This window comes from Saccopteryx leptura, chromosome 3, assembly GCF_036850995.1.
Source record: "Saccopteryx leptura isolate mSacLep1 chromosome 3, mSacLep1_pri_phased_curated, whole genome shotgun sequence".
Classification (NCBI taxonomy): domain Eukaryota; kingdom Metazoa; phylum Chordata; class Mammalia; order Chiroptera; family Emballonuridae; genus Saccopteryx; species Saccopteryx leptura.
In genome coordinates this window covers 313,112,759-313,139,373 of record NC_089505.1, presented here as the reverse complement: position 1 = coordinate 313,139,373, position 26,615 = coordinate 313,112,759, and the positions used below count along the sequence as shown (strand labels likewise).

The 26,615-nt window shown below is 40.0% G+C and overlaps 1 protein-coding gene across 5 annotated transcripts in view; it reads right to left on the bottom strand.

Annotated features, from left to right (window-relative positions):
- Positions 1–19,448, bottom strand: part of ASPH (aspartate beta-hydroxylase) — a 239,825-nt gene extending 220,377 nt beyond the window's left edge. For 2 of the 5 annotated variants that reach the window (XM_066378983.1, XM_066378987.1), the window contains exon 1: positions 19,042–19,445. In XM_066378983.1, the coding sequence (XP_066235080.1) occupies positions 19,042–19,168 (127 nt within the window). In that variant the 5' untranslated portion in view covers positions 19,169–19,445. Of the gene's footprint in view, positions 1–19,041 lie in introns of all 5 variants that reach the window. The other 3 variants (XM_066378986.1, XM_066378988.1, XM_066378984.1) reach the window with 3 other exon arrangements.
- Positions 19,449–26,615: the final 7,167 nt, after the last annotated feature.

Genomic DNA, 26,615 nt, shown 5'->3' with positions numbered 1-26,615 from the left:
CATTGGCTATGATGACTCACAAAAATTTTCTAAGCCAGTTATCTTCCCCTCAAGTTCAACTGGATGGAATATAGTTCCTCCAGCACCTAATGCCCTGCCAACACTGAACCCTTCGACTTTCAAGAAGGAATTTCCTTGTTTTTATGTGTTTGTTTCCCCTCAACTTTTCATGACTCAGAAATTTAAATCAGTAGACTGTTGTAATGAGAAGAAATAAAAAAAACTTCTTTGTACTATGAGTTTCACCTTATCAACCTCATACAATCTTTAGAAAAATCATAAAAAGCCGCAGACACATTTTAGAGGAAAGGCACATACTTTCCCTGTGAGTCTTTGCGGAGAAAAAAAAAATCTAATTTAATTTTAAAAATCCTTATTGTAAGAGAAACATCAAAAAATTCAAGGGTGGGTTGGAGAGTTAAAGAACATTATTAGAATAAACTTGGAAAATCTGAATGTGGACTTAATATTAGGTAACAACACCATAGCAGTCTTAAATTTCCTGAGCATGAGAATTGTTTGTGGTTTTGTAGCATTATCCTTGCTTTTAGGAAAAACATACTGAAGAATTCAAGGGCAAATTATCATGATTTAATTTTCAAATGATTTAGCAGCAAAATGAATAAATAAAATGGTGTGTGTGTGTGTGGAGAGAGAGAGAGAGAGAGAGAGAAACAGAAGGCAAAGACGTCAAAATATTAATAACCAGTGAATAAAAAATCTTTTTTGTAACTATCTTAAAAGTCTGAATTTCTTTCTAATTAAAAAGTTAGGCCTGACCTGTGGTGGCGCAGTGGATAAAGCGTCGACCTGGAAATGCTGAGGTCGCTGGTTCGAGACCCTGGGCTTGCTTGGTCAAGGCACATAGGGGAGTTGATGCTTCCAGCTCCTCCCCCCTGTCTCTCTCTCTCTGTCTCTCTCTCCCTCTCTCTCTCCTCTCTAAAATGAATAAATAAAAATAAAAAAAAACAAAAAGTTAGAAAAAGCCCTGGCTGGTTGGCTCAGTGGTAGAGTATCAGCCTGGCGTGTGGATGTTCTGGGTTCGATTCCCAGCCAGGGCACACAGGAGAAGTGCCCACCTGCTTCTCCACCCCTCCCCCTCTCCTTCCTCTCTGTCTCTCTCTTCCACTCCTGCAGCCAAGGCTCCATTGGAGCAAAGTTAGCCCCGGTGCTGAGGATGGCTCCATGGCCTCTGCCTCAGGCACTAGAGTGGCTCTGACTGCAGCAGAGCAACACCCCAGAGGGGGCGAGCATCACCCCCTGGTGAGTATGCTTGGTGGATCCCGATTGGGTGCATGCAGGAGTCTCTCTGTCTGACCCCCACCACCCCCGCATGCTTCTTACTTGGGAAAATTTTTTTTTAAAGTTAGAAAAATACAGATTTCCAGACCCATTCTAAAGAATCAGATAGGATAGGGCCAAGCACTTAAAATATTAACAACTCCCAATTTAATTCATGATTAGATTTGGGATAAGTTTTAAAAAGATGCTTTAATGATGCTTCTAGAGACAGCTTAAGAAACCTGGCTATGGAGTGAATTAGACAATACTAATGTTAAATTTCTTGGTTTTGAGAACTCTATTGTGGTTATGTTGGAGAATGTCCTTGTCCTTATGAGATACATGGAAAAGTAGTTGAGTTAAGCTGTCATGATGACTACAACTTACTTTTAAAGAGTTCCAGAGAGAGAGAGAAAGAAAGGCAGATACACACAAAAAGAGAGCAAATGTGGCCAAAAGCTAATAATAAATCCAGGTGAACAGTACACACAGGTCTTTCAACGTACAAATCTTTTTGTTGTTACATAGGTTTGAAAGTTTCAAAACAAAAAAAAATTTAGAAAAATACAAAAATAAGAGCAAAACTCAAACTGGCTTTGAAAAAGAACATAACAAGTCAAGGCTCAAGTTCTAAACCCAGCAATAATGCAAAGAACACAAGTCAGCCTCTGGTCTCAAACGTATTAAAACCCAAGTGGAAAACTGTCTCCACTTGACTTCCCCTTCATGCAAGTTGAGTTCATTTATTTCCATCTGCTTGCTGGACATTTTCCATGGGCTACCCTGATTTTCACCTCATAGTGACCGGGAAATATAAACCTAACTCCTCTACCATCTGGAAGCCATTCAAACACCTGGAGAAGCTAATGTCCCCTCAGAGGACTCTCCAGTGTGGGCCAGCCATCCCTAGGGTTTTTAGGACACTCTGACATTATGGTTAATACACCTTCAACCCAAGGACCTCATCCAAAAGCTCATTCACTCCGAGCAGTCTCCATCACTGTCCCCCGAACACACGGCCCCCACAACTGAGACCACAATGCCAGACTGACCGTGATTCCCACTTCCCTCACTCTAGTCACTAACAGCACTCAGACTGGAGATTCTTCGCCAGCCGCGTCATGCAGGCCACTCCCTCTGAGACTGCAAGCAATTAAAAAACCAAACACTAGGTTTTCTGGAAGAAAAAAAAAAAACTTCTTCAAGCCTCTCCCAGATCATCCTCAACAGTGAGTTCCTCTGCACAGTGCTACCTAACCCTGAGAAGCCCACCCCCGGCCAGGCCGTCCTCCTGCAGGGCAGGTCTTCCCTCCCGCCTCCGCTCCCTGGTAGCCTCGTGCCACACACAGATGTAATAAGCATAACTGGGCTCTCAGTCAGCCTCAGACCATTAGAGCAGCCCTCTGGGGGTAGAGTTCTGCAGTCAACTGTAAGTTAAACCAGATGACATAACCAATGTTCTACCATTTCAGGCACAGGGGGATTTTCAGAGATGGTTTCTAAATACCTTGAAAAGGAAAAATGATAAGGTTATATCCTGACCACTTAGTCTAGAAAGCTTTTCTAAATGCCTAGTTTTTGTTTTTTAAATAAACCTGTATTTAGTAAATTGGTATTGTCTTCTAGTGTTCATGGCCCTTCTTTTCTAAGTACTTAAAAATAGTTTTTAGTGCTAGAATCTGCCTAGTATTATAATGAGACATCAGTTTACAGCTGCCCTGAGTTTACCTTTCTTTTCTTAATAAAAGGGGGCCATTTGTCCCTCGAGCTTCTCGGCTACCTCTTCTTTCATGTTTCCCCAAACACTAGCCCCCCAGGAACCTTTAGCTGGCCTGTAGTTTTGAGAGTCATGGAGAACTTCTTCCATTGGTCATTGTCTCCCCACTGCATGACGTGCACACCTCATTCACTCAGCAACACTCACTGCTCCGAGCCCACAGGTCAGCGATCATCCCAGAGGCTGGTGCTAGACCAGCGCTGGATTCCCTCCCCATTGGGCACAAAGCCTGGAACACAGTAAGCTCACAATAACCCACTGGACATTTACATGGTGTTCCCACAATAGCCTAAAATGTACATGTAATTTTTTTTGCCCACCTAAGTGGTAAAGCCAATCTAACATATACAGAGTATTTTAAAAACAAAACCACACAGCAGTGGAGGTCAGGCTGGTTTTGAGTGAGATAGAAATGGCCAGGAGAGCTACAGGTAGAGCCTCATCAGCTTCCACAACTCATTCCCACCCCAAATTTGTGTCCTTTTCCTCCCAATCCCACCCCAGTTCAACACCAAGTGATGGGCATGGTCCTATGTTCAGAGATGGTCCCTAACCCTGCCCTCATTGGCTCATTTGGCTCTAAACACCCTCCACAACCCCTCCCTCAGCTCCAGCCTCAGTGAAGGTACTGTACTCCCTTTCCCCTGGATGACGTCATCCAGAATAACAGGCTTCAAGGGCTCCACTGTCCTACTGTTTCAAATGCGGGTCTCTTGGCTATGCTCTGGAATAATCTAGCCTGCTGCTGAAGGTTCCAAGGAGTATGACCACCAAAAGATCGGACTAGTTAAAACAGCTGAAGTCACACAACTTTATGCAAATTATAGAGAAGCTCCAGTTCAGGAACCAACACTCCTATGTGTTGCAGGTGCTGTCCTAACCAGGCAGGGCCTCTCCCTTATCTGTGGTTAAAAAATTTTCATACCATCCTGGATAAAAGCATTGCCCCAAATAGAACATTTCTTGTCAACATATGCCAGATCAGCAAAACCAAGTGCATTCAACTTGGTAAGATAGAAATAAAAATCACAAGGTGGTAAATTTTAAATAGCTTCCCCAGTTATTTTCACATATCTGCATATTTATTCATTCAACAAACACTTCTGAAACCCCTACCCTGTGCTACAGCAATGAACAAGGGAGGTCTCCTACTTTATAATCCGGTGTGAGAGAAAAACAAATTCAAATTTAAATAAAATTAATTAAAATAAAATAAAATTTCACTTTGGCTATGTGAGGGTAAAGGGCGTATAGGACAATATGGATAAAAATATTCATTTGGGAAGCATCATAATCTTGTATTTTAAAGATATAGCATACTAAGGCACAATCTGCTCTAAACTCTTCTTTATAAATGTTAGCATGTTAGCACTTTTCACCTCACAATTTTATTTATATATATATATATATTGTGTGTGTAAGAGAGAGAGAGAGAGACAGAGACAGAGTCTGAGAGAGAGGGACAGATAGGGACAGACAGACAGGAAGGGAGACAGACGAAAAGTATCAGTTATTCGTTGTGGTTCTTTAGTTGTTCATTGATTGCTTTCTCATATGTGCCTTGACTTGGGGTGCTAGAGCAGAGTAACCCTTTTCTCAAGCTAGCGACCTTGGAATTGAAGCCAGCAACCTTTGGGCTCAACCAGCGACCATGGGGTCATGTCTATGATCCCACGCTCAAGCCAACGACCCCACACTCAAGCTGGTGAGCCCATACTCAAGCCAGATGAGCCCATGCTCAAGCCGGCGACCTCGAGGTTGTGAACCTGGGTCCTCTGTGTCCCAGTGGGATGCTCTATCCACTGTACCACCGCCTGGTCAGGCACAATTTTATTTTTTTAATCAAAATTGGCAAATCTTAGTCTTAAGTCTAAAAGGAAATACTCATCACTCTTACAAAGGAATTTTAAAAACCAAAACCAAAAAGAGGAAGAAAAACTTAGTAGTATTACAGTATTTACATAAACAAATTTAATATATTTCTGAGTCATATTTAAAAAATAAAAAAATAAAAATCTTCCAAAGTAAGCAGAGCTTTTCCAATTTCACAAAATACAGAATAAAGTTTCTACCCAACCTTCTTCCCAATCAGAATGAACAAACTACAAATGAGACTGAGAATACCTCTCATGTTTTCAGAATAGCTTCCTATATGTATAACTCCAAAAGTTACTTTGTTGAAACTACTAGTGCTATGTCTAAACAGTTCCCAGTAAAGGGCTTATCTAGTTAAATAATTCTCTCCATCAATCAAATATATGCATCCCTAATACTTTTACTGTTTATTTCTTAGTTTCAACATTTATAATCAACAGGACTTTCTAGTCTGTGTTCTTGTCCATAATAGAAACCTAAAAAATCCACCATGTAACTTACTTTTTGAGCACTTACCACATTGAAGGTAGTGTAGGAGACACCAAAACACAGCTCCTACCCTCAATGCCGTTTTGGTCTACTAGAAAACTTTTTACCAGTATTTGTTCATTCCAACATTTACTGAGTACCTACTAAGTCCAAACAAACACTTAAGCACTGGAAATAAAAAGAAAACAGAACAGGGCATTTACTGTATCAAAGATAAGGAGTAACTGTCCCAACCCTAATGAGGTCTGATGATATTTTTTTGTCTGATATGATTGGGTCACACTTTCATCTCTGAAGGAGCCAGTAAATGCATGAGGATGCTAAAACAGTGATATGAAGAGGGTGCTACGAGCTGGGGAGTAGAAACCCAGTCTATGGTAAGATGATGAAGGGAGCAGCGGGAAGAGCTGATGAGAAAGTTAAATCTGAAGGACACATAGGAGTCACACCAGGAAAGGGAAAGCGAGAAGCTGTCCTAGAAAAAAAACAGCATGTGCAAACACAGAGACTACAGAAAGTGATTTAATATGGCTCAATTAATATAAATATAAAGAGGGAGAGGCAGAGGATGGCTAGAGAGGGTAAAAGGAACAGGATCATGAAGGGCCACCTAGCTCATGCTGAGGAATTTAAACCCTATCGTGAGTACTTGGGGAACGACTTGAGGTTTTCAAATAAAGAAGTGAACATGATCTAATTGCCATTTTATGAAGACAGTATGACAAAAGGATGAAATGGAATCAGTTATGAGTAATCTAAGCAACAAATGAGAATCTAAAATGTTCAACTAAAGTACCTTTAAGTCAAAACTGGGATCTAAACTCTGTTCTGAATTGTCCTAAATCCATGAGCTTAGACAAATTTAACTTCCATTTCTTCATATACAAAAGAGAATTTTAGAGCCTGACCAGGCAGTGGCACAGTGGATAGAGCATCGAACTGGGATGCAGAGGACCCAGGTCTGAGACCCCGAGGTCGCCAGCTTGAGCACGGGCTCATATGGTTCGAGCAAAGCTCACCAGTTTGGACCCAAGGTCGCTGGCTTGAGCAAGGGGTTCTCGGTCTGCCAAAACCCTGCGGTCAAGGCACATAAGAGAAAGCAATCAATTAACAACTAAGGTTTTGCAACGTGCAACAAAAAACTAATGATTGATGCTTTTCATCTCTCCATTCCTGTCTGTCTGTCCCTGTCCATTCCTTCTCTCTGACTCTCTTTCTGTCTCTGAAAAAAAAAAGAAAATTTAAAGAATTACTATAATTTAAATGCAAAACACAAAGAAGTATACAATGTCTGACATACAGTTAGCACTCAGTATATGGTAGCTATATTTTTGCCTTGTCATTATTGTTATTACTTAAGTTGATAGATAGCTCAGGAGCACTTTAGAATTGGGCCATCAGTAGATGGCTGTTAAAGAGTGTGTAGCATGGTGCTGGAGCAAGGCCAAGCAGGGAAGCCTGGGAAGCCTGCCATTTAGGGAGCAGATAAAGTATAGGAACAAGAAGTGCCCAGTGGATTTGGGATTGCGGTAGTCTCTGTTGACTCTCACCAGAAAGACCTGAAGTGAAGGAGAAAAGAAAATGAGCCTGTATTAATCATTTGTAATATTTGGCTGGATAGAGTAAGCAGAGTAGAAAGAGGATTTTGTGTTTTTTGTTTTGTTTTAGATTAAATGAGAAAGACTGAAGAGAGGGGTGTGAAAGGGTGAAGAGTTTCCGGGAGAAGGTAACTAGCTGATGGCTCAGTCCATGAAAAAGTGATGCTCAATTAGGGCATCCCCCAGACAAGCCCAGATTCCTTCCCCAGCCTTTGTTCTTCCCTTAGGCAGGTAGAGACTGAACGGTCCACAATAGCTGTGAATGCCAAAAATTTCAATTCTAACTGTGGTAGTGGCTCGTCTCCACTCACTATCCTACTGGGCCTCCTTGGGCTAAGAAAGGACAGGGGCTTTATTGAACTACACATCAAAGTTATTTTCATGAGCTCAGGTGTGAACTTTCCACATCCAAATTAGAACCGTATCTCTCCAAGATTCCCAACTGCATTGGCTTTAGCCACCACTGTATGTCCTAGACCCTGTCTCCCCACTAGGGAGGTAATCAATCTCATGTCAGTTATCTCCCAATGCCATTCAACTCACATCCAACCCCTATCCATCACACTAGAGATGAGCAACTACTGAATGATGTTCTCTGATTTCTCTTCACAATGGGAAGAAGTCATCAGTCAAAATTGGATGTGAAGTAGTAAGGCCCTGAGCTCAAGAAGTTGACGATTTAAAGAGCTGGTGGTGAAAACATGGGTAAAAATCAACTAATCACAAACAAAGACTGTGAGGCTTTGCCTAGGGACCAGCCAAGGGGGAAAGTCTTGAATGTACATAATTTAGGTTTACTCCAAATTAGTACTTCATTAAGCCAGTGAACTGTGCTCTATCTTACTCAGTCTTACTCTATTCTTACTTAGCCATCTTACTGATCAAAGAGAATTCTAAAAATTGCCTTGGGGACTTCTTAATACAAATAATGCCCTACCTCTAGAAAAATAAAATAAATACAAGTTGCTTATCAGCTTTGCACCTTCATATACATTAATTTCACCTGAAAAAATGTCTTACCACCATAATCCTATAGAGCAAAAGGTAACTGAAACACTGGGCTATGTTGGCACATAAATCTATTGTACTATACCTATTATATAGGCCAGAGCCCTTCAGTAACTGTGTCTTATATCTGTCAGGTACCCTAGGCCTCTAGGGGTATTTATTTGCTGATTATATCTAAATAGACTGAGCAGCTAAACCCATAACATAATCAAATAAATGAGAAAGTTTCAGAACATAAGTATTATATTTTGTTCACAAAGAAAGTAAGTTCAACTTTTAACAAAGTAATGCACCCAGCACTAGTCATAACCATTTCAAGAGGAAAGTAGGCACCAAACCAAGTCTATCCAACCACATCACCAGTATTCAATGGCTTTCATTCTCACAGACTTTAGAACACCAGTCTATTTTATAAAGACTTTTCACTTTAATAAACTCTAAAAATATTCCTTGTATCTAAAAGCTAGCTAGCTACAATGTAAAGAATCCATATATTTTTAAATTATTTTATTTTATTGCAAGATAACAGCAGGCACAGAGTAGCCATATTTTGTTTACAAGAGGTACAGCTAAAACCATAAACAACTTTTACCAGTAAGTTTAAACATTCAAAGACAGAAACAAATAATACATTTTTAATAAATGTAATATGCCTAAAAAGAAACCAAAATGTAACTAGCCAATCTGACTCAAAAGAAACAGAAAACTTAAATGGTCATATAAACATTTAGATAACGAAGTGATTTCCCCTCCTTCCTAACCCATGTCTTCTTTAATGTGAGTGAATCGCAAAAAGTTCGAAAGAATTCTGCCAAATAACTAATCCTATAAGACTACCTCCCCACAAAGAAGAAATCTTCCTAAATTCATTTATGTGGCGAAAATAACCTTGATAACCAAACCAGTAAAGAAAATTACAAATCAATTTTTCTTATGAATATATTAACAAAACTAATCTAAAAATACCAAGAAATATGTAGTATCACGTGGTTGGATTTTCCCCCCAGAAATATGAGTGGTTTTAAATTAGAAAGTTTGTTATTATAAATTATAAGACTTATATGCAGAGAAAATTGGGTAGTAATCATAATCCATAGTAAGAGAAGGAAGGAGAGAGGGATGAATAGAGGAGAAAGGAAAAAGAGGAAGAGAGGAAGGAAATTATAGACCCACATCCCTCCTGAACAAAGATGCAAAACTATTAATAAAGCACTATATAAAAAAGATAATTCATCATGACCAAGTGAGGTTTATTTCAGGAATGCCAGATGATTTAACATTCAAATCATCAATACATGTAATTTACCATATTAACAATATAAACATAAAAAGCCACATGGTCATTTTGATTAGAGGGAAAACATTTGACAAAATTCTCAACCTAGAAATATGGATTTCCCAAATCCAATAAGAAGCAAAAAGCATAAAATAAGATAATATAAACATCAGCTTTAAAATATTTGTACTTCAAAAGATACTATTAAGAAAATGAAAAGGTAGTCATAGATTGGAAGACATATTTGCAATACTTATCTGTAAAGAACTTCTATCCAGATTATACAAAAATTATAGCTCAATAACAAAAAGTGAAACAAGCAATAAAAATGTGTAAAAGAGCTAAACAGACATTTCACAAAGGAAGATAATGTATATGGCCAATAAGCACAAGAAAAAGTGCATGACATCATTAGCCATAATTCTAAACTATGATATAATGAGAAGCCACAAAACATACACTATATTGGCTAAAATCAAGAAGACTGACAACACCAATTGTTGGTACAGATGTAAAACAATTTACCACACACTGGTGGGAGTGTAAAATACATTTATCTATTAAAAATCTAAAAATTTTGTTGAACAAAATATACCACAGAATATGACAATGTGAATAACCAGACAGGGAGAAAGAAGCCCTTTACCAGAAACAGAGCAATAAGCAAAATATATAAAGAGGTCATTCACAGAAAAGGAAGCAGGAATGGTTATCCTCACTAGTAAACTCAAGGGTGATCAGGAAGAGTAGGTGTATTTCTTGTGACCCAACAATTCCAATCCTGAATTATGCCCCCAAAACACTTCAAAAGATGGACAGGTACAAGAGCATTTAGGGCAGCAGTCTAAAAACAAACAAACAAACAAACAAACAAAAAATAAGCCATGTGATCTTTGTCAACAGACTGCTAAACAAAAAGAGTTATGTTCCTACAGGGAAGAACTATATATACAAGGGTGGACATAAATAATACGGTAACTAACAAATAATAATACAAGAATAAACACTTTGTTTCATGTACCCACAACTGTAAACCTACTTTCACCCACTCCTGTATAAAAACGGAGAGCTAGAGTTTCGTAGAACTCAAACAAGCGGAGTAAAACTAATATGCCAAGGGTGAGCCTATTTATAAAAATGTCAAAATATGCCAAAGACATATATATATATATTTCTATACAGAGGGATACTTCCTAAGCAGTTTTCATATATATTGCTATTTTTGTTTGTTTGTTTGTTTTCTGAAGTTGGAAACGGGGAGGCAGTCAGTCAGACTCCCGCATGCACCCAACCGGGATCCACCCGGCATGCCCACCAGGGGGCGTCGCTCTGCCGCAACCAGAGCCATTCTAGCACCTGAGGCAGAGGCTACAGAGCCATCCTCAGCGCCCGGGCCAACTTTGCTCCAATGGAGCCTTGGCTGCGGGAGGGGAAGAGAGACATAGAGAGGAAGGAGAGGGGGAGGGGTGGAGAAGCAAATGGGCGCTTCTCCTGTGTGCCCTGACTGGGAATCGAACCCGGGACTCCTGAACGCCAGGCCGACGCTCTACCACTGAGCCAACTGGCCAGGGCTATATATTGCTTTTAACGATATATTTTACATGCACGTTTGTTTTCAAGTTATTTTAGGTCCAGTTAAAGTAGATACTGTAAATAATATTATTTATCAGGTTTCACACTTGCTTGAGTGAAAACTTAAGTGATACTAAATAAAATCAAGATGTGGTTCTTGGTAAAAAAAATAAAAAAATAAAATACATAATGTGCGGCATACCGTTAGATAATATTATTTGTGTTTCTATATGTTTCATAAAGAAACACAGAATTATTATCACAAAATATATGAGTGATTGGGAAGGGATAACACAGGAGAGAAAAAAACTCAAGAATTTGGCAAATTTTATTTCTTCACCTGTATGGTAGATATGGGTATTCACTGCATTACTCTTATAACTATTGATATTTCTAGGTCATAAGTATGTAATATTTTAAATAGGGTTTTAAAGAGAATCACACAAAAATAGTTTCATTCTAGAAGTTAGAGACTCACTGCCAAAATGCATGAAATAATTTCTAAAACTCAGTAAGTGACAACTATCTAATTCAAACTGATTTGATTCAAAGAATGGGAAAGTGAAATTAGTATTAGAGTCTTTCAAAAACACAACATAGATTTTTATTTTCATGTGAGAAAAAAATTAATTAACTGCTCCTAAATAAAACTTAGATGTGAACCTAAGACCAAACAGGCTTTCTAGAATACCATTTCAGGAAAACTGAAATTAAAAACAAGGTGTGGGAGCTAAGAGGGAAATCATGTACATCAACAGTATAATAAGCAAGAAGCAGAAGCTACAGACAGGAAAGAACAACAAAGCAGCAGTGAGCCTGCACGCGGAACGGCAGAAAAGACTGCCAAACTTGCACACAATATGGAAAAGTCAGTTACACAATACTGGTTATAGAATCAAAGTATTTTATCACACAATACTGTCCCCTTTAATATTAAGACTATATGCTTGCTGGTTTCCATACAGAATGAATCACTGGGTTAAATATGTACTCAAATCGGATGAAAAGGAATGCTGGCATTTCTCCAAGTCCAGCAACACTCTGCTCTGACTGGACACCCCTCCTCCACTATGCCTGGCACCACTCTATTCATACCCTAAATCAGAGCAGAGAGAGCATCTACGACAGACGTTGACAGTCCCACTGCAGCCAGAATGACCAGGCAAATCACCTGGAACTCACCGCGGGCCAAGGAACAGCCTGACCCTTCAAAAGATCTTACATAACTATTGTTCAAAGATTTATTCACCAAAGTGAGCTCAAAATTTCCTTTGAGTTCAAGCAAATTTGTCCTCAGACATCATCAATCTGATCAGAACTAAATTACCTCCAGTGGTTTGCCAGTAAAAGAACCATATCAACCAAAGGTAACCAAGATATACCCCTGAAAAACAAATATCAAATGCAACTCAAATGCCTGAAGCACTCTCATTTCAGGAATATAAAGTAAGTAAAATTTTTAAATTAATAGAGGCCCTGGCTGGTTGAATCAGTGGACAGAGCATCGGCCTGGCGTGTAGACATCCAGGGTTGATCCCCAGTCAGGGTACACATGAGAAGCAACCATCTGCTCCTCTTCCCCTCCCTCTGTCTCTCCCCCTTCTCTCCCTCTTCTCCTCCCACAGCAGTGGCTAAACTGGTTTGAGTGTGGCTACAGGTGCTGAGGATAGCTTGGTTGATGCCAGCATCGGCCCCTGCCAGGTGGATCCCAGTCGGGGCACATGCAGTAAGTAGTCTGTCTCACTATCTCCCCTCCTCTCATGAAAGAAAGGAAAGAAAAGAGAGAAAAGAAACAAAAGAAAGAATGAAAGAGAGAGAGAAAGAGAGAAAGAAAGAAAGAAGAAAGAAAGAAAGAAAGAAAGAAAGAAAGAAAGAAAGAAAGAAAGAACTAACAAGAAAATACCATCTCAACTCCCAGTACTGCCAGTAGAGAAAAAAGTTAAAAGGTGAAAGCACTGGGATCAATACCCCTCTAGAGGCACCCAGGAAAGAAGAGAAGGAAGAAATGAAAAACCCAATCTCGAGTCCTCTAATAGAAATGGCCAGGACTATAACACCAGACTCCACACTTGCATTCCCCCCTACAGATGACACTGTGTGTACAGTGCTGAAGGGACACTGGGCAGAAGGCACTGGAATATATGAGGAAACACAGGCAACCTCACATCTCCAGACAGACGGCTGAGGCTCTCCCCAAAGATCTGGGTATGTTGTAGAAAGGTTTTACGTACACACAACTTTTACTGATGGGAAGTTAAAATTTTAAAAATAAATGTATCTTGGTATAGAACAGTGATTTTCAATCAGTATGCCACAAAAATTTGTAAAACATTTAATACCTGACTCTTTTGTCAGGGGCACTGATCTCTTTTCCTTTAGATTCTCAAATAAAAAAAATGACAGGCCCTGGCCGGGTGGCTCAGTGGTAGAGCATCGGCCTGGCGTGCGGGAGTCCTGGGTTCAATTCCCGGCCAGGGCACACAGGAGAAGCGCCCATCTGCTTCTCCACCCCTCCCCCTCTCCTTCCTCTCTGTCTCTCTCTTCCCCTCCTGCAGCCAAGGCTCCATTGGAGCAAAGTTGGTCCGGGCGCTGAGGATGGCTCTGTGGCCTCTGCCTCAGGCGCTAGAATGGCTCTGATTGCGGCAGAGCGACACCCCAGATGGGCAGAGCATCGCCCCCTGGTGGGCATGCCGGGTGGATCCCGGTCGGGCGCATGTGGGAATCTGTCTGACTGCCTCCCCGTTTCCAGCTTCGGAAAAATACAAAAAAAAAAAAAAAGACAACAGCCAACACAACAATAGCCATCTAGTTTGAATGAATCAAAATTATACCTATTTTTTGTCAGATCTGCAAATAATATATTTTTTGGTGTGTCACAAAATTTCAGTAGTTAATGTATTCCATGAGATGAAAAAGGTTGAAAATCGCTAGTAGAGAACGAAGTCAAATCACTTAGGAGATGCAGAAGCATCCAAGACAAACTAAGCTGCATATTTTCATGATGTTAAAACAGTGTGCTGGAAGAGCAACAAAGGACTCAAATGTATCTGAGCTCTAGTGAAATAAAATAATGTTACAGACCTCAGAGGGATTAGAATAAATCAGCAACTTGAAGGTTGATGGGCAAATAGGATACTTACATATCCCCAGAGGGAAACAGAAATGTATCAAGTGGTAATCAAAGCCAACATATAAAAATGACCTCTAGAACATCCATTTTGCAGATGCTACATAATATAACAAAACATTTATTTTATATCATCCAAAATTTCAAGCACACAATGAATGGCCTACTTAGCTCTATTATCCTTATATTCTCCAAAGTTTTGTACTCATTCTCCAGAAATACTATATATAATGAAAACAGCTAAAAACAAGAAAGCATATAAAATTGGTTTTAGGGCTATCATAACTGAATAAAAAGTAGAGAATAATTCTTCCACTTGAAGAAACCAAGATTAGAAAAACGTTAATGCTTTACCACACGGTTCTGAGATATGAATCCAGGTCAATACTATCTCCCAAACTACATTGCCTTTCTAAAGAAAAGTTTATTCTATTGGGACGAGAAAGCTCATGGGGTTAAATATCCAATACTAACTGAAAATACAAAGGATAGCCCACATAAGCCTTCATCAAAGTTATTCTACTGGTAATCAGCAGAACGTGAAGACCTCTCATTTTCTAGTAATCTCTCAGAGATACATGATTTTAAAACTAGACTAAAATACAGATCTTTCCTTTTACTTCCCAAGCTCAATATAGGTTAATATGATTGGTCTTTCTTAAATGTGTTCAAAAATTTCCTCAGAACATTGTTTACTACTTCGTTTCACATGACCTGTCTGGGCGGACAAAATGCTGTCCCATTGAACACAAAAATAGCACACAGTTCTTTACTGGAAGAATAATGGCCTTCCCATCTTTTCATCCTAGAATGACTAAACAGAGGATTAAGCAACTGGTCCTAACTGATAGCAGGCAACAGAAAGGAACTTCACCCAGGCCTGTTCATTCAAGGAGGCCAGAAAGCAATCAGTAGTGTACTGATTGTTCCTTACCGAGTAAGCTGAGAGATAACAAAGTAGAAAAGAAAACAATTCCTAAATAATTACTACCCATCGAATGAATCTTCAAATGTATAAATTTTACAGATAATGTATGAATGCATTTAATTCTACATCAAAGAAGCCTAAAATAAATAAGGCAGGTAGGAAAAAACTTTTACTATTAAATTTCAAAATCTGCTGTTGAAGACTTTGAGAGCCGTGGCCAAGAGTTTTTAAGTAATTGTCCATCCATAGTTTTGAGTATGTATAGGACTGATTAAGTAAAAAACAAACACACACACACAAACTAATTGGTGTTACATAATCCGAAGAAGCATCAGATTGAAGGAAGAAATAGTGTTCTACAGTGACACCTACTGGTAAAGGGCAATGGAGAAGCACACGATACTAGTAGATAAAATAAACAGATGTTACTTCCCTGTAACATGTTAAAAGCTACAGGGAAAGATTGAAAGATACTCAAAAGGGAAAAGCTAAACAAACAAAAACATTACATACACCAGTGTCAGTGTATTACAAAACGAGCCCAAAAGGACATCATGATCCTTTAAAAAAATTTTTTTTTATTAATTTGAGCTGGGGGGTGGAGGTGGGAAAGCAGCATCAACTTGTCATTCCACTTAGTTGTGTATTCACTGACTGCTTCTTGTAAATGTCCTGACCTCCCCCCAGGGTTTGAACCCATGACCTTGGTGAGCCAGGGAGGATGCCTTATGGATTGAGCCACCCAGCCAGGACTATCATGATCCTTCTTAACCAAAGATTTTCTTTTTTTTTTTTTACAGAGACAGAGAAAGAGTCAGAGAGAGGAATAGATGGGACAGACAGACAAGAACAGAGAGATGAGAAGCATCAATCATCAGTTTCTTATTGTGGCACTTTAGTTGTTCATTGATTGCTTTCTCATATGTGCCTTTACCACGGGTCTACAGCAAACCAAGTAACCCCTTGCTCAAGCCAGCGACCTTGGGTCCAAGCTGGTGAGCTTTTTGCTCGAACCAGATGAGCCCAAGCTCAAGATGGAGACCTCGGGGTCTCAAACCTAGGTCCTCTGCATCCCAGTCCGACGCTCTATCCACTGTGTCACCACCTGGTCAGGCTTAACCAAAGATTTTCAAATCAATAAATCTGAAAGAGGTTTCCTCTAGTCCCAACTGGCCATACAAGTCAAATTTTTATATGGAAATTAAAGGTCCAATTTACTCATGTCTCTCTTGTATTTTAAAGAGTAAAACTGAAACAAGTAAAATTGAGCTCTATAGGACACTAGATGTTAGCAGTTTTCAATTTAAGTTGAATAAAAGAAAAAGCAGGCACTTGCTTTACAAATCTAAGTGTTATATAAATCCCCAGAGTTTCAGTTTCAAAACACTTTTCAACAACATGACCACCATGATAAATAGAAGGCCAGATTATCACCTTTTCCCTACAAAGCATGCTTCAAAACTCTGGGTCCTTTTTACTTTTATATAAAATATTAAGCAATAGTAATGTTGAATGTGACCCATGCCATCATCAGATTCAGACTTTCAATGCAAAACACCAAAAAACAAGTTACTATTTGAGCCGTTATACATCTCAAAGATTTTCAAATGTACTATTTCAAACATAATTTTAGCCACAAGCAATTTAATTGATGAACCAGAAAAGGCACACTTTTCCTAAATAACTAGTATAGTGTGCCACAGAGAGAGCCAAAAGGAAATGTAAAATAATCTACCTGCAACCCCAAAACACTCATAAAAATTTTCAAATTAGACAACTGAAAATTCAAACAGTGGTATAATAAATGAATAACAGAAAACTTGAGTTCTAGTCTCGAATCTTTCATTAACCAGTTGCATTTCCAAGAACTACACCAATCTTTAATGAACTGGACATCAATTTCCTCATCTGTAAGGTTCGAGGGAACAGAATGGGCCTCATTATAATGCCACAGGTAAACTTCCTCGGCTTCTATGCTTTCCCCAGCAGATGGAAATGGTGGAATAGGCATGGGTGTCTATACTTCAGTGGCCCAAAAAAGAGCAACAAGAGAGAAATTGGCTTCATCTTTCTGGTATATCCGGCTATAAGAAAAAATAAAAATCACACTGCCACACAGCAGTGTAACTGTTTACAACTGAAAGAGTCCTCATTTCCATGCCCAGAGTCCTCCACCTGGCCCATAGTCAGAACTCAGCACTTACTGAAAATAAAAAATGGCTGCAAAATAAAAGAATGCTTATTATGTAACATGCAATTTCCAATATCAACTTTTTTAATGCATTGAGGTGTTTTTGTTTGCCTGTTTTGTTTTTATATAACACTGGTACTTTTTTTAACATATTATGTTTCATGACAATTATGGAATCAATGTGTAAAATGCTTAAAAGGTGGTAGATATGGACAGAGGCCATATCAAATATGGACAGAGGCTGCCTTAAAATGCCTGAAAATGAAAGTCAGAATATATTCATTTAGGTCCTAATGTTTCCTAAATGTATTACCTGCCTGTTAAGACTGGTTCAAGTTCAAGTTAATTACTGGCTCAGTTCAGTGGGGGTAGTAACACAATCCAACACATTTCCTAATGCTAATTCTTACCAATTACAGGCCACATCAAATGACTTCCTTGGGTGCAATCAGTACTCTCTACTAACGATTGAAAAGTATTAAAAAAGAAAGAAAGAAACAAAGATGCAATTCCCTTATAAAAAGCTACAGGACACTTATGAAAATAATTAACCCCCAAGTCTTTCCAAGTCTTGTTCACCAGCTCCCCCCGTTGGTGCTTAAGCGGCACAAAGTCTCTTCTCACCTAAAACTTTTAAAAAGAGTAGCCAGAGGTGCCTGAGCCAGTTCATCTACTCCTCTGACTGTTTAAGTCACTGACTGGCATTTAAGGTCAAGTGACAAAAGAACACAAATTTTTGTTATGTCAAAGGTGAATTAATATGATTGCTTTGAACTTCAAACTGTCTTTTTCCATTGACAATACAAATACTAGTTCTCAGAATGTAAATTAGTGCAATAACTTTAATTGCACTATTTAAATTTATTCATTCATTCATTGAACAAATATTTATTGAGCACCTATTAAGGGCCAAGATTGTTCTAGAAGTTGTAAATAGGAATGAACAAGAGGAGGGAATAAGACAAGGAAGAATAAGATACATGAAAATAAATAAGATAATTTCATATAGGGATAAACAAATAATTCTTTGAATCAGGGATGTAGTTATCTGATTTATTTTCCTGAGAAATATAAACATATTACATGTAGACTTCAGGAAACAAAGAGTCTAAATCATTTCAAAATGATCATTTAAAAAAAAACATTTACAACTCACATTCAATATACATGTGTATTGCAGTTTCAATATCTTGAGTCAAGGAATTTTAAAAGAAACTGTGAACCACTGAAATATGAGATGAAACAGATTTAAAACATCTGCTTCCTCTCTCTTTGGTGGGTAAGTGCATGGAGTAGAAAGGTGAATATTCAATAAACTTAAAAAAAGACAATGGGAACTAATAGAGAAGCTCACTCAGTATTCTGTGGTATTCTTTAATGCTTTAAAGGCAATCAGAACACATATTAAGAAAGCTACATTAAGGCAAAGGTATTTAAAATAATTTCCAAGAACATTCAAACTATTCCCCTCCGCACACTCCACATCCCCCCATAACCTTTGAGTTGCTGTTAGAAGCGGCTGATTTGACAGGAATTTATGTTCTCTGACTTTGGCTCATTTCCAAACTACCCAAGATATTCAAGGCAAAGGTAAATTGCTTCTCTTACTCCCATCTTCAGGCCTACAAAAGGCAAGGCTGTCTTGATCAATAACCTCCATCTCCGCTGCGCGCTGCAGGTGAGGGATCAGTCCAGCAGGGGCTCGCTCACGAGACCAAGCCGAGGCCGCGGACCCTGCTCGCCGGGCCCCTCCAACCCGCCCATCAGGCCCACCAAGCGCGGCCTCTGCTCGAGCCAACTGCGCCAACTCGGAGGATGGAGGAGACGCACCGGGAGACCTGGAGAGAAGGGAACGCATCTCCGCCGCCCGATCGCACCAACAGGCCCGGCCCCAGATCCCCGCCCCGAGCGCCTCTGACCTCTCCGGGACCCAGGGCTGCTGCTGCTGCCGCCGCTGCTGCTGCTGCTGGAACCACTGCTGCTGCTGCTGCTGTTGTTGCTGCTGCTGTTGCCGCCGCCGCCCTTGGCATTCTTGCGTGGAGCCATCGCGCGCACCGCTGGAGCAGGCTAGGGGTGCGGGACTCCTTCAGTGCGTGGGTGACACAGGGGACACGGGGGCCGCTGACGGCGGCGGGCGCTGCAACTTGGGTGCAGGACGCGGCTCCAGGAGCAGCCCCCAGTACCTCAGCACCTCCCGCCGCACCTCGGAGGACTTTCAACCGCGTGCCGTACGCGCGCGCCCGACCCTCCGGAGAGCCGGACCTGTGCCACCCTCCAAAGGCGAGAGCTCGGCTCGCCGCCCTCGGCCACGCCCCTTCCCGGCGAGCCCCGCCTTCTCCCCGCCTATGAAAGATGAGCGACGGGTGGTAAAACCTATCACCTGGGCGTCTATGAGGGGGTGGAACTATGTTGTGCTTCCCCGCCCCCTGCAGACTTGAGGCTGTTCTGGCAACACGTAGCCGCCTGTGAGCTCGAGCCGCTTGCTACTTTCCAATCTATCCCGGTCCTTTGGAACGTGGCAAACGTGGAAGCCGAGAGGGCTCTCGCGAGTGTTGGAGGACCCCTGCACACACTGGATGGGGCGGGGCGCGAGGGCGGGGCCGGCGGACACGTGTGCAGCGTCGGGTTGGAGCGCGCCTACTCTTGGTCTTGCACTGGGAATTTTCTTCACGTTCTACTTCCTTATGTGCACAGACACCAAGGAATGCAACCCCGCTTCTTGAGAAAGACAAGTTTTTCTTGTCAGTATTAAGACGTTTCGGCAAAAGTGATGTTAGGAGTAGTAGTTCAATGCTTAAGCCATACATAATTGTTGATCTGTTCAATTTTAAATCAGGACTTTATTTTGTTTATGCCATCAATATTTTCAGATGATCTTAGCTACGAGGTGCAAATGTAAATATAAAACAAGAAGTTCTTATCTTGTGCTAGATAGCACCCTCTACCTGAAATCTCCACCCACCACCCGTCCCGCCTGATTATGCCTACATTCATCTTTCCTTCATGCCCCCCAGCCGTGGGTCCCGGTCCCCTGTGCAGTCACAGTCTCTGAGTCTGTGCAGCCTCTGAATTCTACATAGATCTAAATAATGTCTGGGCCCATGGTTGAACCAAACAAGGACTTGAAGTCAGGGACGTCAGCTTCATCTTTGTGTCGCCAATTGCCAACACAATGTCTGGTGCGTAACAGACAAGCAAAAAACATTTGGTGATGCAATACATTTCTAGCAACTTATGAAGCCCTTCCCCAATTCTTGTCCATGATCCAGAGTACCTTCGGGCAGCGTCTCAAGAGGGCTCAGGACCCAGAGACAGTTGTTGCAGTGTGACATCTAATTTTATTCCTCTTTGCCAACCCCTGCCCCCCATTGTCAGGTCCCCGGTCCCACCACCTCTTCTGCTGTGAATATCTCAGTGCCTCTGGACACTGCCCAGTGGTGCACAGAAGCCCACTGAGCATGGGTTGTGTTGCATAATGGGGAGAAGGTCTCTCTCTCCTTTTTGTGAAATAATGTTGAAGCAGATCTTTATTTTTATCTTATGGCATCTTTTTCTGCCTCCACACATCCCTTCTCCCATTTGGACCCCCTTTCAAGTGTGTGTGTGGGGGAGAACTAGGCTAAGAGAAAATTCTAAGTGATAGTACCTAATATAAAATAATAATGAGAGCTAAGCTGAGGAAAACAATGCTAAAGATCTCTGAACTCCTAAATTCTCACAAAACCCTGTTATTGTGTCAATTTGTAGGGATGAGGTAACACTGCCAGAGAGGTTAAACAAAGTATCTGAGGTCACAGAACTAGTAAGTGGAAGAGCAGGGATATGACCTCAATCCATCTGACTCCAGAGTCCATGGTCCAAACCCTCCTTTCACGACAAGTCATGGTTTTGAGAGGAGAATGTCTTCATGGCTCCCCCTTCTCTTAGCAGATGTCTCCCTGGAGCCTCATTGATCCTACTTGAGAAGATAGGTCTGAAACCTGATGGTGGCTTAGCAAAGTCCACCTCTTTGAAAAAATCAAGGTCCTTTAATAACTAACTCGAAAATGCCACGAAGGATTCTTTGCTTCTGCATTTCCAGAAACCAAATCTAGAACAATGACAGGTACACTGCTGTCTATCTTAGGCAGTCCCAGGCCAATTTAGAGGCTTTGTAAATATAGAGCACAGGAATTTAGAGCTGGTCACCTGACTTCCTCCCTTTACCACAAAGAAACAGATACAATAACATTTATACACTCAGGTTATACAACTTATAACAATTATCACTAAGTAGTATGCAAATGTATGACAGTGTTTATGATATCAGATACTATTGGCTATCTATACAGTTTAGTGTCAGAGACAAAATTTCCCCAAGTTAAATATCAATGTTTTTAATTTTATATCTTTTTATACTTTCCTCTTTATGAGCATTCAAAATCACCAAGCTTACCTTGGATCCATGAACTTCTTCACATAGGTCTTTTTCTTAGCATTGCGGTGGGGAGATTAGGGAGTCAAAGTATACTTGAAATGAAACAAAAGGTTAAATATCCCTTGTTAATCTAACCTTATTTCTGTGATTTCTAAAGAAGTTATGATTGAACCCTTAGTGATGCAATGTGAAAAGCACCATAAAGACAAGACAACTAGGACAAAGTGTTAAAATACTAATTTAATAGAGCTTTTAAACTGGGCCAAATGTGCCTTTCAGATATTTTCATAAACTTTCCACTGGCCTCACTGGGATTTGCAAGTGAGAACTTGAGGACAAGATTTGTCCTAGTTTTGTGTATGTGTGTGTGTGTGTGTGTTGACCCTTCACAAGCTCCAGTCACATGCTTTCCCAATTAGCTATTTCAGGACTTACTTATATCTATTAAAACACTGTTTTAAAGTTACATTTTAACATGCTTCCTAGAAAGTGTTTCTTGTTTACGTTCAGACTTCCTACTGTGAAATTTTATTATTGCAAACTAAAATTGAGTATTCCCTCATCTTTTATTTACTGCTGTAATGGGTAAAAAATGAATTTCAACTGGTCATAATTCAGTCATATGTTTTTATTTTACATTAGTGAAATTGTCTCAATGAAGTCTATAATGATAAGTGCAAGAGCACTTTTAAGGCATTCTGTACTCGAAGTGTTCTCAAAGCAATTATGCCCATGTAAGTTATAGCTCAACAAGTAAATGAACTGTCATTTTCATCAAACAGCTTGGCTTTATATTACCAGAGAAAACATAATTCTGGCTAGTCTCTACATTATAAAAATATAGAATGAATTTATATTAGCAGAAGTAATTTTAACTCTAGTCAAATATATTAGAATTGTAATTGTGTTGTAATACAAAAAAGTAATTTGAAAACAGTAGCTAAGAAACTTGTTATTTCTTTTTTTCATTTCAGTCCTTTACACTTTACATTTTTTTTTGTCAGGATTAGTACATCTTAGGTGCCAAATTTTGTTCCTAATAAATAACATTTAAGTAATGGTTATTGCTAGGTCTCAAGTTTTTTAGTACAGGGAACTATTAAAATTGATTCTTTTTAAAGTTTCAAACAAGGCCAGGAAAAAAAAAATCTTTAACATGGAGAAAAAGTCAAGTAATTAAGCTAACAACTGATTATGGGCTTGGCAATTCTGAAATTATAAAGTTTCACATGAAAGGAAATATTGATGTGATATAGGAGTCTTTAGAAAGTAATGGAGAAATCAAGAAAGGAAAGAAAAACTTGGGAGTCTCAAGGATTCTACTATTTAAAAAATAATCACTTTACTTAAATTATGTTTACCTCAAGAATCTGCATATGTATATAATAAAAGTAATTGTATGTCTTTTATTAAAATAACTATTGTCTTCAGGTGGAAACAGTTCCCTGACCCAGAGAAAAGTATTCTCAAACTAGTTTCTGTGATCCTCAAATTTCACCAGGTCTCAATACATTAAGCAGCTGTACATGGCTTACAACATAGTGTTACAACAATCTGCAAAATTAAATTATTTAGTCAACTTAAAACCTTGATGGTTGAGGAGAAGTCATGCATACCCAATATAAGTCAGTATTGATGAGGCCCTTTTCACACTGTCATCAGTTGGCTTGAGTTTATTCACCATTTCATAAGCACATGACAGGCATTACTGAGCCCATAACAGAAAAACAAAAATCCTTAAAGGCCTTGCCAAAGAACTTGTTTGCCTGAAAACCAGGGAGTCTCCTTGTATCATTGCAACAAGATTTTATTAACCTAAAAGCACTGCTGACATAATTGAAACTCTATAGTACTTCTTTAAGAAGTACAATGCTCATTACGTGGAAAAGTTGTTTAGTGTTATATTGTGGCTAGTAGCCCTGAATATTTTGTAATTCTGTGTGGAACTGCTACAGTACTGACTTCATCACTACATGAAGTCCTCTCCCTGCTGCTGGATCTTTCTGAGCTAGAAACAGACACCAATATCGAGACATTGACAGAAGTTACTCCTCCCAGCACCAGAGAGTTTATTAATCTCGTAAAGCTATGTGAAATCATTTCCAAGCAGCTGCCTCACAAATCATGTGCTTCTATTTTCTCTACTGCTTGATGGTTTGTATATTGCACTTAGTTTTTCGAGCTCCAACACAAAAAAAGAACTGAGAAATGCAGTTACCAGAAGGTATCCTTAGAGAAGCAATTGTGTAGAGACCTAACTGCATGAGTTTAGACCCAGCCCAAGAGATTATTTTTAAATAGATATATTTACTCCAAGTTTGAGACAATTAAAATCAAATATAAACAGCTTGCTATGGGGCTTAAGCTTATGTGAAAATAAACTAAGTCGTAAACAGTACAGTGTGTCTGTAAAGTCATGATGCACTTTTGACTGGTCACAGGAAAGCAACAAAAGACAATAGAAATGTGAAATCTGCACCAAATAAAAGGAAAACCCTCCCAGTTTCTGTAGGATGATGTGGCAGCATGTGCACATGCACAGATGGTGACGTACCACCGTGTATACAGCAGAGCAGTCCACGGCCATGCCAGTCGAGATGTGGACGGTACAGAGGAAAATTCAGTATGTTCTGTGGCTCGCTAAATTCGAATTCGTGACCAAAGTGCAACGTGAATATCGGCTCATTTATAACGAAGCGCCACCACATAGGAATAACATTACTCCGTGGGATAAGCGGTTGAAGGAAACCGGCAGTTTGGTGGAGAAACCCCGTTCTGGTAGGCCATCAGTCAGTGACCGATCAAAAGTGCACCATGACTTTACGGACACACTGTATTTTGAAAACTACATGCAGGCTACCATAAAGGTCAGGGCTGCCAATGGCCCAATCTGTATATCTTTGTAGGACAGGTTAGGTATTAATAAACATTTTCACCTCAGTCTCTTTGAACTTGATCTTCCTCTTCCTGGGGAATGTTTTCACCAGACCATCCAAAGGGCCATAGAAATCTTGTCATCCTTTTGGTTTAGCCCCAAGCCCTCCCATAACTCTCAAGCTGAAATGTTTATATTTGTAAGGTAAGCTGCTTATATTTGTAAGGTAAAGATTTATATTTGATAGTAATGCAAAAAAAATAAAATAATATAAATATCTTGATGACAGAGGGGGAGATCTTTCCATGTGGCACACAACCTAAAATAGCATTTATCCATTTGTAATACTGTGAACAGTCAGAGTTAGTTAAAGTAGAAAATATAAAAAAGCAGGCATAGGAAGAGAAGGAACCATTTTATGAAGCTATGCAGTAATCATTTAGGAAATATGGTACCCTGAAGTGAAGAATGGCATTTAACGAATAACTACTTAACACCTGAAATGTGATCAAAAGAGATTAAACTGACAGCTCTCTGCAGTTAGAGCCTCAAATAATGATGTGACTTCCAAATCAGACCAGCACTTGGCCTGACCTATGATGGCGCAGTGGATAAAGCATCGACCTGAAACACTGAGGTCTCCAGTTCAAAACTCTGGGCTTGCCTGGTCAAGACCCATATGAGAGTTGATACTTCCTCTTTTCCTGCTCTCCTCTCTCTCTCCTCTCTAAAATGAATAAATAAATAAAATCTTAGGAACAAATCAGACCAGCAAACCAGTATGGGGGGTCAGATGTGATAGAGAAGAGAATCTGTGAATAATATAAAACTAAGACCAAAAAAAAAAAAAACACCAAAAACCAAAAATGTTTATCCCATTAGCTAGATTTGCCTAAGTCTGTTTTTCTATTTCCAAGTTAGGATGTGTTGGATCTATTACAAGATTTGTGCTCAATTTTATTATCATAGTAGTTTAAACATGTGTGCCTGTACATTTAAGAATTTGGTAAATTGCACATAGATTATTGTATCCTGTCAGTTCAGATTTTCATCTCATCTGTAAAAAAAGAAAGTCTCAAGTTAAAAGGATCACTTCAAGTATGAAAGATATATAATGACTCAGACTTCAAATTCAGGTTCTCAGAAGGAGCGGATCTTATAAGCAGCGACTCTCACTGGATTATGCTTATTCGAGTCAAATCCTGTTTGTGTATGCATTATGACCCATAACACAGTCAGTTTCCAGAGAGTTGACCCTTCTAGAGCACTGTGAGGTGTTCCTCACTCTTTTTTATCATCCTTTGCCTCAAAGCATTAAGGAAAGATGTGAGATAACTCTGCCCCTCTCCCCTGCTATTCTCTAATGGCTTTCTCCCCTCAAAACTGCCCACACTGGTCTCCAGTTTTACCCTGTATATGTGTTGGGCACAAAGGAAAAGGGGAGCGTGCAGACTGTGGTTGCCTGGTCTCTTACCGCCTGTCCCTTTCTTCCTGGTCTATCAGCAATGCAAGCCTAAATCATTACAGCCTGGGAGATACTGTGAACTCACAGTTAAAATGCTTCCCACAGCTGCAAGTAGAAAGTCCTAGAATGATTGAGATGACTCTCCACAAACAACACAACACCTTCCTTACTCCGGTCCCCACTTAGGACTCCCAGGAGAAATGCAAGTTGTATGTACAAAAGGATGGCAAATTCAGCATGACTGGCAAAAACTTGGCCTGCCTCTGGCCCTGAGCCCACAGAATAACAATTCTGCAAATAAGTAAGGCACCATGCCAGAAAGACTGGCCAAAACAATTTACTCTTGGGAGCGAGGGATGGGGAGACTTTAGCAACAGGCAATAGTGCAAGTCAAGCAGGACTGGTTCAAGCCCACTCTGAGCCCACTGCTTTCCCCAAGCCAAGCACAGCGATCATCTCGAAGTCCTGACTCCAGGTCAAGCATTCGTCTTCCCAGCTGTTCCAGCAGGAGTGGACAAGGGTATTTACTACCATCAGCAGGTTATAACCAGAATTCAAGAAAGTTAGGGACAGCTTTTGTTGTACATCTCAGCACTTACTACAGAGCATTTCACACAGTAGGGTGACACTCTATGGTCATTGGTGGCTAATGGAACAACTCTTTGTGAGACTTTCTGTAAAAGAGTCCCTGCTCTAAAACAAATTGCCAGTTCCCAAGGCCACACTTTGTGGCTGC